The sequence below is a fragment of the Henckelia pumila genome, chromosome 2 (genome assembly GCF_033568475.1).
Source record: "Henckelia pumila isolate YLH828 chromosome 2, ASM3356847v2, whole genome shotgun sequence".
Classification (NCBI taxonomy): Eukaryota; Viridiplantae; Streptophyta; class Magnoliopsida; order Lamiales; family Gesneriaceae; genus Henckelia; species Henckelia pumila.
In genome coordinates, this window is record NC_133121.1 from 141,738,325 (window position 1) to 141,752,547 (window position 14,223).

At 31.5% G+C, this 14,223-nt stretch overlaps 1 protein-coding gene across 1 annotated transcript; it reads left to right on the forward strand.

Moving 5' to 3' along the window:
- The first annotated feature begins 1,582 nt into the window (after positions 1 to 1,582).
- On the forward strand, positions 1,583 to 2,874 carry LOC140883050 (F-box protein At2g27310-like). The gene has a single exon (XM_073289349.1). It carries the CDS (start codon positions 1,647 to 1,649, stop codon positions 2,673 to 2,675), a length of 1,029 nt encoding a protein of 342 aa, XP_073145450.1. The 5' UTR covers positions 1,583 to 1,646; the 3' UTR covers positions 2,676 to 2,874.
- Positions 2,875 to 14,223: the final 11,349 nt, after the last annotated feature.

Here is a 14,223-nt window from a genome sequence, read left to right on the forward strand (position 1 = left end):
TTCTATCTGATTTTCTTGCATAGAGTGCATTTTCAATATACAGACTTGTCTCATTTGGTAAAATGACTTTTGCCTTCCCATGACCTTCAATAATTTTTGATGCACCCGAGATTGTTATAACATTATTTTCAGCTAATGTTAATTCCAAAAAATACCTTTTGTTTTGAAGGATGGTGTGTGTTTTACCATTATCAGCTAGACATTCATCGTGATATTTTTTCAGTAATCTAAAAATAAATGCATAATTTAGATAAGTTATAGCTTAAAGATAATTAATTCAAGACATATATAATTTATGCAACAAAATAATATAACTTATATCATTATTTTTATGAAGGATGTGAATATCTAAAAGATTAAATAATGATCTACCCAAAAAAATAATAAGTTAAATTTATCTAAAGTATATATCATGATTTGTGCAAATAAAATATAAATAAACATAGTATCATGTAGAATATGGAAATATATATAAACTTGTCATGTTGCTATAGTTATTAATCAATCAAATATAATTAGCAACTTGTTAAATCAAAAAAATTAAGAATGCAAATAATAAGCAAACATGTCAAGATATGATGAGGAAATTTAAATCAAACAAGAATATATTTATAATTCATATTCAATTAATATTATTCAAGAATATTGACAAATATTGAATTTTTAATCAAAATTCTGCAGGAATATTGTTATATGTTAGATCTCGAATCAATATTATTTGTTAATATTGATAAATATTATATATATCTTATATCACTATCGTTGGCAATCTGATATCAAAATTCTTCTAGAATTTTGGCGAATTTCGGAAGATTTGATTCTTCATAAATATTGACAAATTTTATATCTTGGATCAATATTTCATAAGAAATATTGATAGTTCTACCAAAATATGGATAAATCTTAAATTTTGAATCAATATTCTTCAGGAATATAAACAATCTCTTATTTAAATATTAAATCATAAGTTTTGCTATTTTGTTAAAATCAAATCAATATTCTTCCGAAATATTGTTGAATATTAATATATCATTCTATCAAATCAATATTCTTCAAAAATATTGTCAGATCTTAAATTATCTATCAATATTGATAATTTTTATATCTTGTATCAATATTTTTCGGGAATATTGATAAATATTGTATCCGTAGATCTATCAAACATCAATATAAAAACATGTTGTGTTTCATCAAGAACATCAACACAAAGTCAAACGTTGTACTTCTTCAGGAACATCAATGATTAACTACAAGTATACACATAAAAGTAAAATTTATAGGTTAAAGAGAATATTACACAAAAGAAATTATACAATCAAATCAATCACCTAAATATCATTTATATATAACAATTTTAAAATATTGACCCGAAAAGGATCCCAATTCAAAGGTTCATTAATGTGTGGATTAAATTGAGAAATACAAACAAAAAAAGAAATGATTAATATATATAGTAATAAAGTGGGACGAAGATTCCAAGCAATCGCCGTATCAGTCAAAAATTCCAACGGATTATTGACCCCAATGCCTCCATACTTGGACCAAATGCCCCTCTCCTTATAAAACCACCCAATATCCTCTGACATTCATTCAAACTTCAAACTCTTTGTTCCAGTGCCCACCAATTAGCCATCAATACAACAACCATGTCATCCCCCACATCATCCACCGCCACATCCGCCGATCACGGCGTAGGAACTCCGATCACCGCCATCCATTCAGATATCGTTCGATCCCACATATTGAACAGGCTCGATGGCCCCACCCTCACCTCCACCAGCTGCGCTTCCACTCACTTGCTTTCTCTGTGCAACGACGATCATCTCTGGCGGGAGATTTGCAACTCCACTTGGCCATCCACCACCGACCCCCGTCTACGGGATGCCATCTCCGCCTTCCCTTCCGGCTATCGTTCCTTCTACTCCGACGCCTTCCCCGCAGTCGGCCACCAACGCTCCGCCAAGAGAAACAAGAAACGGGCTTCTCCGGCGGGAAGATCGGGCCCTTCTGAATTGATCTCAGCCGTGGATATTTTCTGTGGCGACAAGCTAGTATACTCCAAAGTCATGGTTTCGGAGACTCATTCAGGCTGGTTCATCTGTTCCCCTTTCAGAATAGATCTCTTAGACCCTAAAGAAACAGTTCCAACGACGCTGAAATTCGACGGAGAAGACGGTGACTGCATGGAAATCGCATCCGATCGCCTGAGAGTCAGCTGGGTTCTCATCGACCCCGCCAAGAATCGGGCGGTGAACGTGGCCAGCCTAAACGCCGTGGAGGTGCGGCGGCACTGGCTGACCGAGGAAGTACAGCTTCGGTTCGCCACCGTGGCGGCCGGAGGCGACGGCGAGCTTGTTCAGTGTGCCGTGATTGTCACTTGCGGCGGAAGAGAAGGGGAGGAGATGCACGCGAGGGAGGTATACATGCAGGTGGAGGACATGGAAGGTAAGATCGTGTGCGGGATGGAGAGTCTGGGAATTTTACGGGAAGCCATGGAAGGGCAGAGATGCAGAAGTAGCCGAAGAACAGAGAAAGAGAACTATGAAATGCTGGTGAAGATGAAGATAGATTGTATGGAGAGAAAGAAGAAGAGGGAGAGGAGCTTGGATATGGCGTTCGTAGCCACCGGAGTCTCCATTTTCTTGGCTGTTTTCATACATTTTCTGTATAGATAGATAGATATAGATAGATAGATTAAATTTGAGCTTAGCCAATTTTTATATTTACTATTACATTTATATTTATATTTTTTTTTTCCAAAAACTTACAACTTTGAAATATTTGTTATTATTTTTTTTTTCAGATTTTATTTGTTGTGACGAATCATAGTCCATGTAAAAAGCTTGGAAAGGGTTAAAGAAACAAAAACCGTTATCTATGATTCTATTCCTTCCTTTCAAGATAACATAAATACTTTTTCACATAAAGTTGGTGTAATTGTTTAGATTTTGTGGGAGTTATACTTATTTAGTAAAAGAAAATGTAATTAATATGTGCAATTATTCATCTTCTCGTTGTATACTATCATAATTAACATGATTAATTAATTCAACGTACTTATGAATTTTTAGTTAAAAAATAAATATGGGCGAGGTAAAGAAAGTTTTCAAACCCACGTTCTTTGACCTTTGGTTTGATTTATATGAACTATTTGAAATTAGGTATTTTTTAATTTATTGTTTTAAATATATTTTAGTTATTTTAGATTTTCTATTAATCCAAATCTAACGTTAATTTATAATTTCGACTAGGTTGGAGTCAAATTTTCATATACACATATACTACCATGCACGATGGAACTTGCAATCGTTCTTCTTCATTACATGAGTAATAAAATTACACTGGTTGGGTAATTAAACAAATGTTCATTTGTTAACTAGCTGAATCATTTAGAAGGTTATAATCAACCTCTCGTCTTCCAAAACATTTTAAAATACAGGATTAACTTCGTATATATTTTAAAATTTATCATTTTAGAATGGAAATTTATTAATTTGCTCTGAAATAACATTAATTGACGTGCAATATCTCGCTAATTAATAAACATTCGAAATATTTAATTTCGTACGTACTCACTTTTTTTTTAGGAGCGTACCGCTTACTTATAGGTATATATATTTTTTATTTTACTATAGAGTAAAATTTATTTTGATACACGAACTATTGATAAAATGTCAAATTGGTACATGTGAACTATTGAAAATGGTTTAATTGGTACATAATCAACTTATAAAGTCAATTTTACCCTTTACCTACATTATTTTAAAGTTTAATATTTTTGTTAAATTAAAATAGATAAACATTTTATTTTTCAAAATTATTTTATTAATACAATTATAAGCATAACTTTATATTTATTTAAATTTTATATTATAAACAAGGGCTCATACTTATTGTACAAAAAATTGTAAATATTAATTAATACAAACATGCACATACACACACATATATATAGCAATTGATAAATTATATACTCAAAAATAATACATATTACAAATATATAATAAAGTATATTTTTTTGTTTATCTATGTTATAATATTATTATTTATATTAATCAAAATAAAAATGATATATATGTGTGTGTGTGTCTATTCATTTATGATCTATAAATTTTACGTTGAATATTTTTTTTCGTATACATAATATATATAATCTTCTTTTTATAAAATAATTAGTAAATATGAATTAATGTTTACAATTATAATTAATACAATAATTTAAAATACTAAAATATTTATGTAGTTCAATTAATCAATTTAATAACAATATTTAACTTAAAACAATTTAAGTAAATGGCAAAATTGACTTTTGAGTTTGATCATATACCAATTAAACCATTTTCAATAGTTCATGTACCAATTTGACATTTTATCAATAATTCATGTACTAAAATAATTTTTACTATTTTACTATATTAAAGTTGGTCATGGTATAGAGTAACTAAATGGTGTGTTGCAGTCTGTTTTTTAAACAATTTAAACTACCCTCACCTCACTCTACATATTTTCATTTTTCACGGTTCCAGGTTCCAACTTCCAACTAATTCACATTCCTTATTTTTCTCTCAAATCCCAAATATATTCATTCCTCTTTTTGTTTTTTTTTTTGAAACGTCTTTCTTATTTTTCATATCTAGGTGAGATCTCTTTTTCTACCCAATACAAAAATTATACTCATTTTTTTTGAATTTCTGGCAAATTTAGAACAAATATCTTTTTTCCATTGTTTTTTTAATATCTTTTGCGTGTGCTTATTTTCTAGTATATATATATGTCTGGATTTTGACGACATATATATTGTAATATTTTATTTTACAGTATAAATGATACTTCGTAATAATAAGGGAAAAAAATACTTCTTCTAACATCTGGTGTTGGGGAAAATCCCGATTCAGTCCTAAATATTTGGACATATTTTCGATTCAGTCCTAAATGTTTGAATGTTCCCGGTTCAGTCCTAAATGTTTTTCAAAAATTCTCGGTTCAGTCCTAAATGTTTTTATGCTCCCGGTTTGGTCCCAAATGTTTTAAAAAGTTTCCAGTTCAGTCCTAAATGTTTTACGTTCCAGATTTCGTCCTAAATATTTTCCAAAGTTCTCGGTTTGGTACTTCCATCTACAAACAAAGCATGATAAAAAAAACTTACAAACAAAAGACAAAGTTAAATAAAATAAAAGCTAATAATAATAATAATAATAATAAATTAACAAGAATTTCTTTTAAATAAAAATATAATATAAATTATGCAAAATAAAATTATAGAATAAAAAATAATTGTACCGTGCAATTTTATAGTTAAAAACATTATCAATCACAAACAAATAAACAAATATTTTAGCAAATAACTAGTATTACTTATTTCACAAAATATTTGAAATTTTCATCAAATTTTTCAAGAGAAGAATACTTATGGTTACAATTGAGAAAATATAATGAAGTATTTGACCACCGTTGAAGTAGTGATATGAAATTAAGTTTTATTTAATAGTAATTTTTTTCAAATAGTATTTTTTAAATTATAAAAAGAGTTTTAAAAAGATATATATCTTTTTCCAACCTTCAATTTTTTTTCTTAAATGTGCAAGGATTATGAATGAGAATATAACAAAATTAATAGAAATGTGAAATAACATCATTAAATTTTAATTCCTCAAATTTCGTTTATTTTATTTAAGTTTTTATTTTGTAGCATCAAGAATTTAATATTTTTATTTTGAAAATTGTGTAAAATTGATTTAAATTTGGATAAAAACTCTAATAAATTTGTGTTTTATTTACAACTTGTTTAATGTTAAATATATAATAAATAATATAAAACTCAATTATAAACGATGTTAGTTTTAACACACGAGTAGATGAAAGGATCAAACCGAAACTTTTGAGAAATATTTGGCACGAAATCGGCAATGTAAAAATATTTAGGACTGAACCGAAAACTTTTGGGAAACATTTATGACCAAACCGGGAACGTATAAACATTTAGCACTGAACCGGAAACTTTTGGGAAAGATTTAGGACCAAACCAGTAACATCCAAACATTTAAGACTGAACCGAAAATGTGTCCAAACATTTAGGACTGAACCGGGATTTTGTACTCTGGTGTTGATGATAATTCACGGTTACAAAATATAATCCAAAAAGGTCGAGATTCACAAGAAGTCAACAAAATGTTTTAATTTGGCTGTACATTTAACACAGCTAGCAGAACAGAGACAACACCATATATTTGAGAGATTTCATAAATAACTCAATTAAAATGATTAAATTTTTTATTTAAAAAATGATAAAATTGTACATGTAATTTGGTTATATATTAAGATTTAAATTTCAAACATCCACACTGGCGCACACTATTGGTTATCTCTTTAATGGGGCAAGTCGGCAGCAACGCAAGCATGGGCAGGCAGATAATGGCTATTCTCTATAGTGGAAAAAAACAAGCACCGAGGATCTAAGTGGTTAAAGACACGTCTCCACTTGTATATACAAATTTGAAATATAATAATACCTACATTTGGATTTAGTTGAATAAATGATTTATCCTGATTTTGTATTTAAGGATTTATATCTCAACATATGATTTCAAAAAAAAAAAAAAAAACTCAACATATATATTATTAATGTTGATGTTGCTAATATGACAAAATATGAGTCGTTAGATCAATTTTTAGGATAATATTTTTATGTTGTACTTGAATGGAAAGATTTAAAATCATGATTTTGATTTCAAATCTATTTGTTTGCTTGAATGAATTTTTATGAATAATGCTAAAGGTACAACCAATATATCGTACAACGATATATACAACAATTATGTCGTGATATTTTGCTATTATCTCGTGAGATTTTGATATGATATCGTGAGATTTTGCATTCAATGTATCGTGAGATTTGATAAATTAAATTTTGTATTAATTTTTTTGTGGTGTAAAAATTGTTGTACAAATTTGATTGTACATATAGCATTGCTCAATTTTTATTGAGTGGATTTCTTGTTAATCCAAGTAGATTACATTAATGGTAAGCGTAGTAATTAAATTTGATTCTATCCATATATCAAATCTTACGGCATTCGAACGCAATCTTTAATATGTCTATTATAAGATGATTTTACGGATTGATTCGATTCATATTTTGATTAAAAGTAAAATGTTTTACATAAAAGTAATAATTTTTCATGAGTCGGGTCAGAGATCAATTTTACAAAATTAACTTATGAGACTGTCTTGTAAAAGTTTTTGCACGCAACGTTAAGGTAATGTGAACTAAGCCATGTACTTTGACTAAACATCATCTATTGGATAATTAAATTATGCAATCAAAAGCGCTAATTTGATATATATATATATATATATATATATATATATATATATATATATATATCACAAAAAAAAAAACAAGGGAAACGATGAAATACAATTAATAAAAGCAGCGATAGAAAACCAGGTGATTATTAGTCAAAAGAAACCAAGTAAAAGGCAATCGATATATATATTATTCGATTTCCATGTCAAAACTCACAGCCGACCTTTGAATTTGGGGGCGATTCCAACCAAGAATGATAAGTGTATTTGATTATATGACTTTTTGGTACCAACCCAATCTATTCAAGTCATTATATTCATACAGTGTAAGTCATATACAAAACATCTCTATGGGGTGTGGCCTGTGGGCGGCTGTGGTGATGGTGGCTCTAGACACGTTGCGACAATCACTAGCGGCTATTTCTCGGATCGGATCTTTTGTTGTGGAAAAAAAAACAACATAGGATACTGTGTATTTAATAATCTTTTGTATAATTTATATCACATGATTAAATAATTAATTATTTAATTAATTACACACATATAATATTGAAATATGTTTATTTTAATGCACATAATCCTATGTTATTTCTCTTTCCACAGTAGATAATATTTTTCTCTATTTCTCGTGACTTAATTTTTCGCAATATATTTATGGATTGACAAAATTTTATATGTATTAGTTAATTTTGTCTTGCAATATGTACGTGCATGTATATTAAATTTTTTACATACGATGTTTATTTTTGGGTTTTTGCTTTATTAAAATTTGATTTTTTTAATAAACATATTGATAACATTTGGATTTGGGAAATCAAATATAATTTAGTAGAGTATGAATCTCATACTTATTTCTCTGGTCTTTTTTTAATATGAAAAACTTATTTGAATTGATTTCATACTTGCTTTTGAAAAAATAAGAAAGAATAAAGGAAAGAAAGAAAGAGAGAGAGAGAGAAAGAAAAGAGAGAGAGAGAAAAGTATATCTGGTTGGGCCGTATTGTATGGGCCACTTATTTTAAGCCCAAACGTACCTTTTTCTTTTTCTTTTTTCTTTTTTGAAAATGAAACGTACCCTGTTTTCATTGTAGAGAAAATATGTAATTCGGGCTAGCGTTAGGCTTGCCCAGTGTTGCTGGTCAAGTAACTAGGCCTCGGATTAGGAAACCTGGAACACTAACTTTTTAAACATAGACTTTGTTTGTCGTGGAAATTAAGGGATTTTTAAATTATTATTCTTATCATCGGGAGGAAGTTTGTCTTTACATCGATTCAAATCTACATCTCTCTTTTATTAGAAGAGGTTTATGCAATTACACTATTAGGACATTGATAATAATATTAAAGGTTTATTTTTGCAATAACGGTAAGTTAGATCCTACTTATACAGACACTGTCTTGACATAGATCTAACAGTGTATATTTACCAATAGATGTGAGGTTAATTATTTTTTAGTGGACCCCACATGTATTGATAAATGAGGACTCTTAAATCTATCATGAGAGTAATGTCTGTAAAGATAGGTTGAAATGAACCTGCAATAATAATAAAAAGATAAACATTTAAAAGTCTAGTTCAATTTATCATAGAGATGGTCTGAAAAAACGTTATCTTCATAATAGTGGATGATATGATGAGTGTGAATAATCTCAACCCTAAAATCTTATTATCAAAGATTCAGATATATAGACATTAATTTTTTTTCGACTTTTACGCAAAGGGTTAACCCCGAAAGGGACCTCATTCCAAATGAAACAGAGAGTCATTAACTCATGCAGAGATTAAATTGAGAGATGTGCACGAGCCTCGTAGTTTCTTTAAAAAGGCCATCAAACTACCAAATTAAAGCAAATCAACAACAATTTAATGAAGGAGTACGCCGAACGTGGCAACTACTATGTATCTTTTCGAAAGTGGGGAAGAGAGAGGTGTCAAATTAATATGGATTGATCCAAAAACTTAGACGAATGTGTATTTTAGTAATTAAATCTCATATACTAACATAATTATCTATAAAATTTAAATGTATTATATTAAAGATTCGGTTGTACAAACAATATCTAATTTCTTTAAGCTCAGAGAATAGATGTGGATTGGTAGTCTAGTACCCAAGAAGGGTTAGAATGACAATTGCATTTTTTTCAGCTTAATGATTATTTGAGCCGTATTATAGCGTAAGGCTTCGTTTGAACAAATATTTATAAAATATTATATAAAAGCTTTTTCAAAAAAAATTTTTATATTTAAAACTTGTTTTAAAAGTTAATATGCGTTTGGATAAAATATTCTATAAAATCGTTTTTAAATTCAAAGGAAATATGTTTTAATTATTATATTCATTAAAAAATTAACATTTTACTCGACTAAAATCGATCGATCTACGCACAATCATAACAAATAAAGATCGATATGTGGAAAACTTAAAGACATGAACAAGTTATAACATCTTACCATTGATATTGAATATGAGACTGTAACCAATGAGATATCACGAACACGAAAAAAAACAGAGAACTTCTAAATCTTTTTGTGCAATTTATAAATGAAATATTATTTGAATAATAACACATATTTAGAGTTCATGTATGTTACTATGTTGGGGTATAAATTATAATAATTATCTATGTTGGTAGAGTGATCGAATCATAACGCTAGCTTGAACTGTTGTGTGGATTAAAAGATTTGAGTTGCACCATTATTACCAGCTATAGCTGTTGGTAAAGCGGTAAGAGCTCGGTCCTATAATTGGTATCAGAGCTGAGGTCATGAGTTCGATTCTCATTTATTGCAAGAGGTGCAATTATTAAGAGGGAGATTGTTGAGTTACGATTATTATCCATGTTATATTGATGATATCTATACCTGACAATATTTTTTATTTGTTTTTGTTGAAAAATATGAGACATCTATAATATTTAACTTGATGGAATATTGACTACAGTTAAATTATTTTATAGACTAAAAATTAAAATAATAAAACAAAATTCACTTCTAAAAATATATAATAAAAAAAACGCATCTCAATCATTTTTAAAAATTATATTTGGATAAAATTTTTTTAAAAAAATAGTGTTTTGCAAATATCTTAACCAAAATACATTATGTTTTCACTTATAAAATATTAAAATGTTCTTAAAGTACTTAACGGATCCTAGATGTTTCGAGGAAGACGGATGATCGTTTCCAAGAATTTTAATGGAAGATAGTATGATTTGTATATGTCCTAATAAAAAAAACTATTACATCAAAGAATTAAAAATATTTTAATGACATATATATGTAAGATATATATTCATTAATGATGTAACCAATTTTTTACTTCGGGTTTGGTCTAGTAGAGCGGATCTTCAAATCTTTCACAAAACGGGTCGGGTCGGGCGTGATGTAGTTCTCCACAGACAGAAACAAGTTTAGGGGCATCGAAGGTGTGTTCGGCATGACTCCTCCGATGCCTAAGTCAGTACAAAGATGAAGAGCGTAATAAAATAGAGAGAGCAAGAGAATATGTGTGAGTGAATGCGTGAGTAAAGTGAGTATGTAAAACCATAATAAATATCTGGTATTTATAGGGGCAGGTGGGGTGAGTTATGTTGTTAGGGTAGAGTTCTTGTTGGGACATGACTCTACCCAATGTAGAAGACCAGTGTGAGTAGGACTCAATTACCATGGCGGATAGGACTTTGAGCCAACTTAATAGTCTCTTCGTGATCCCGATTTTATTGGGATTCTCTTTATCCTTTAGAGATTCTCAAGTGTTTTCGATATTTAAGCCTGTTTAAATAGATATTTTCTGTCTTGGACCCAGGTCGAACTCTTTTCCTACCCAGACAGGGGTCAGGTCGGACTCTTTCTCTACCCAAACAAGGGTCAGGTCGGCCACTTGGGCTCAGCAGCATGGGCTCAACCATAAACTTACCTTTGAATGGGTTCGTGTATTGTTTTGGGCCTTCATCAGACTTAGACTTTAAATATAATAGGGCCTAGTGAATCTGGAACAATTTTTCCGGGTATGTAGAGGTATCAAAATGAGCTAGGTCCGTCGGGTTGACCCGCCCCGTCATACAAAATAGGTGGGTTGGGTTGACATTTAATCAACTCGCCTAAAGGTGGGCCGGCCCGGCCCGCTTAGTGGTGGGTTGGGGTGGTTTGCGGGTTGGCCCGCCAAAACCCGTCAAATTACACTTAGGCCCGCTAGATTGGCCCGTACCGCCACTTAAAATAGGCGGGTTGGGTTGATATTTTTCCAACCCGCCTAAAAGGGAGGCCGGCCTGCCCAGCCCCCGCCTAATGGTGGGTTGCGATGGTTGTGGGCTGGCCCGCTTCGCTGACCCGTTTTGATATCTCTACGGGTATGGGCTGAAGGGTTCGGATCGGACCAGTCCCTAATATTTTTATGGGGCATCAATAGTACCTCCCCCTTTTAGTCTAAAGGAAGTATGAAGTTATACCAAGGGGTCTGGTCGGATCCTGGGCCTTAGCTAGCGTACCATTTTCATTTGTCATCCGGGAATTTTAATAGCTAGCAACTATAGAATGACCAAGTAAAACTTGAAGAGTCCGAACTGGGGCATCCGAACTACATATATGATTTTGAAACCATTAAGTGGCCGAGTAAATTTTGAAAAAATCCCGAGCCGGTTGTTTGGGAATATACATGACTTGTTATCATGGAATGACCAAATAAATTTGAGAAGTTTGAACTGGTGCGTCCAAGCACATACGTGTGTGGATAAAAAATCAAGCTTATGTGAAAAATTCAAGCACATGTTAAAAATCCGAGCACATGTATGTAGTGCGAGGAAAGTCCGAGCTCATGTGAAAAAATTCGAATACATGTAAAAAAATCTGAGCTATGTTGGAAAAAGTCTGAATAGATGTAAAAATCCGAGCACATTGATAAAAGTCCAAACACATATACCTGAGCCAGTATTATGCCTTTGTCAGAAAAATAAAGTTTGGATGTTTCCCAACACTAGGTCCTGGTGCCGAGCTGGTCGTGCTTTGCCAAGTTATAGACTTACAATGTGCCAAGTTAATGATCTTAAAGTGCAGAGTTGGTCGCGCTTATGATTTTTTTCCAAATTAATGGACTTATAGTGCCGAGCTGGTCGGGCTTATGATTTTTGCCACGTTAATGGACTTGTCTTCGTTGCCAAGTTAACATGCTTATAGCGTCGAGCTGGTTCGGCTTATGATTTTTGCCAAGTTAATGGACTTATAGCGTCGAGCTGGTCGGGCTTTTGATTTTTTTCAAGTTAATGGACTGATCGAAACCAGTTGTATTGTGCACATAATAGTCCCAACAATTTTTAAGTTCAAGAAAACAAATATAGAATTTTGATAGTAGAAGATGTCTTAGAATATTATTTTTAAATAATAATAAATTTAAAAAAATCAAAACTTTGATAATTTAATGCCAACATAAATATAATTGAAATACTTATCTCTCATTCATGCATTGTCGATGACATGACTTTGGATTAGCAAGACAACATCTTCTATACTTTGATCAAAGATCCGACTTGATGCATTCACCAATAACAATCTTTACCGTCCAGAATGAGCGTAAGATGTTATGAACACATGGTATAAATTTCGAAGAAATCCAACGGTTAGATTTTTTGCAATCGTTTTTTCAAAAACCCCACACAGAAACTATGTGAGAAGAGTAGAAGATTTTGTTCGGCCATGAATATCTGAGCCTACATGCCTCCAATAAAGATCTTCACCGTTCCAAATTTGCACCAAATGTGAAGAACATGTGGTAAAAATTTCAAAGAAATCCAACGGTTAAATTTTACGAAAAGTGTTGTGCAGGTAGAACGCACAGAAACCATGCGAGATGTGCAGCTTGTGTTCGACGGTGAGAATCAGGTACTATAAGCAACCAATCATGATCTTCACCGTTCAGAATTTAGATTTCATAGTTATAAAAGTCCAAATTTGAACTCGATCCAACTATTTAAATTGTCCCAATTGCTTTCGCACGTTAGCTGATGTGCAGACCATGTTAAAATCCGAAAATTCTTCTCTTTTTTTTATTCACCATATTAACCATTTATTTTTAAATTCCCATAGACGACGTCAATTGATGTAATCAATTTTTTTTAAATCGATTTCGGTCTGGTAGAGCGCCGAAGGTGTGTTCGATGTGACGCCTCCGATGCCTAAGTCAGTGCGAAGATGAACAAAATAATAAAATAGAGAGAACAAGAAAATATGAGTGAGTGAATGCGTGATAAAGTGAGTATGTAAAACCATAAGAAATATCTGGTATTTATAGGGGCAGGAGAGGTGAGTTATCTTGTTAGAGTAAAGTTCTTGTTGGGGCAGGACTCTACCCAAGGTAGAAAATCAGTGCGAGTAGGACTCAATTATCATGGTGGCTAGGACTCTGAGTCAACTTAATAGTCTCGTCGTGATCCCGATTTTTTTGGGATTCTCTTTATCTGTTAGAGATTCTCAAGTGTTTCCGATATTTAAGACTGTTTAAATAGAAATTTTTTGTCCTGGTCCCGGGTCGGACTCTTTTCCTACCCAGACAGGGGTCAGGTCGGACTCTTTTTCTACCCAAACAGGGGTCAGGACTCAGGTCGGCCACTTGGGCTCAGCAACATGGGCTCAAACATAAACTTACCTATTTTGGGCCTTCATTAGGCATTAGACTTTAAATATAATAGGGCTTAGTGAACTTGAAACAATTTTTTTGGGTATGGGCTGACGGATTCGGATTGGATCAGACCTTAATATTTTTACGGGGCATCAATTAACTATCTATATAATTTAAGTAAACGCACATTCATAAAAAGAAGATTGATAAGTCAGAAATTATGTAGAAACTAATATTTGAAATTAATTTTAATTATCTAGATTTAATACTAATTAAATAAATTCAATTGCGTTTACAAAATCAAATT

What these genes read in the sequence shown, in the direction of transcription:
- LOC140883050 (XM_073289349.1), top strand. Translation starts at nt 1,647, where the DNA reads ATGTCATCCCCCACATCATCCACCGCCACATCCGCCGATCACGGCGTA.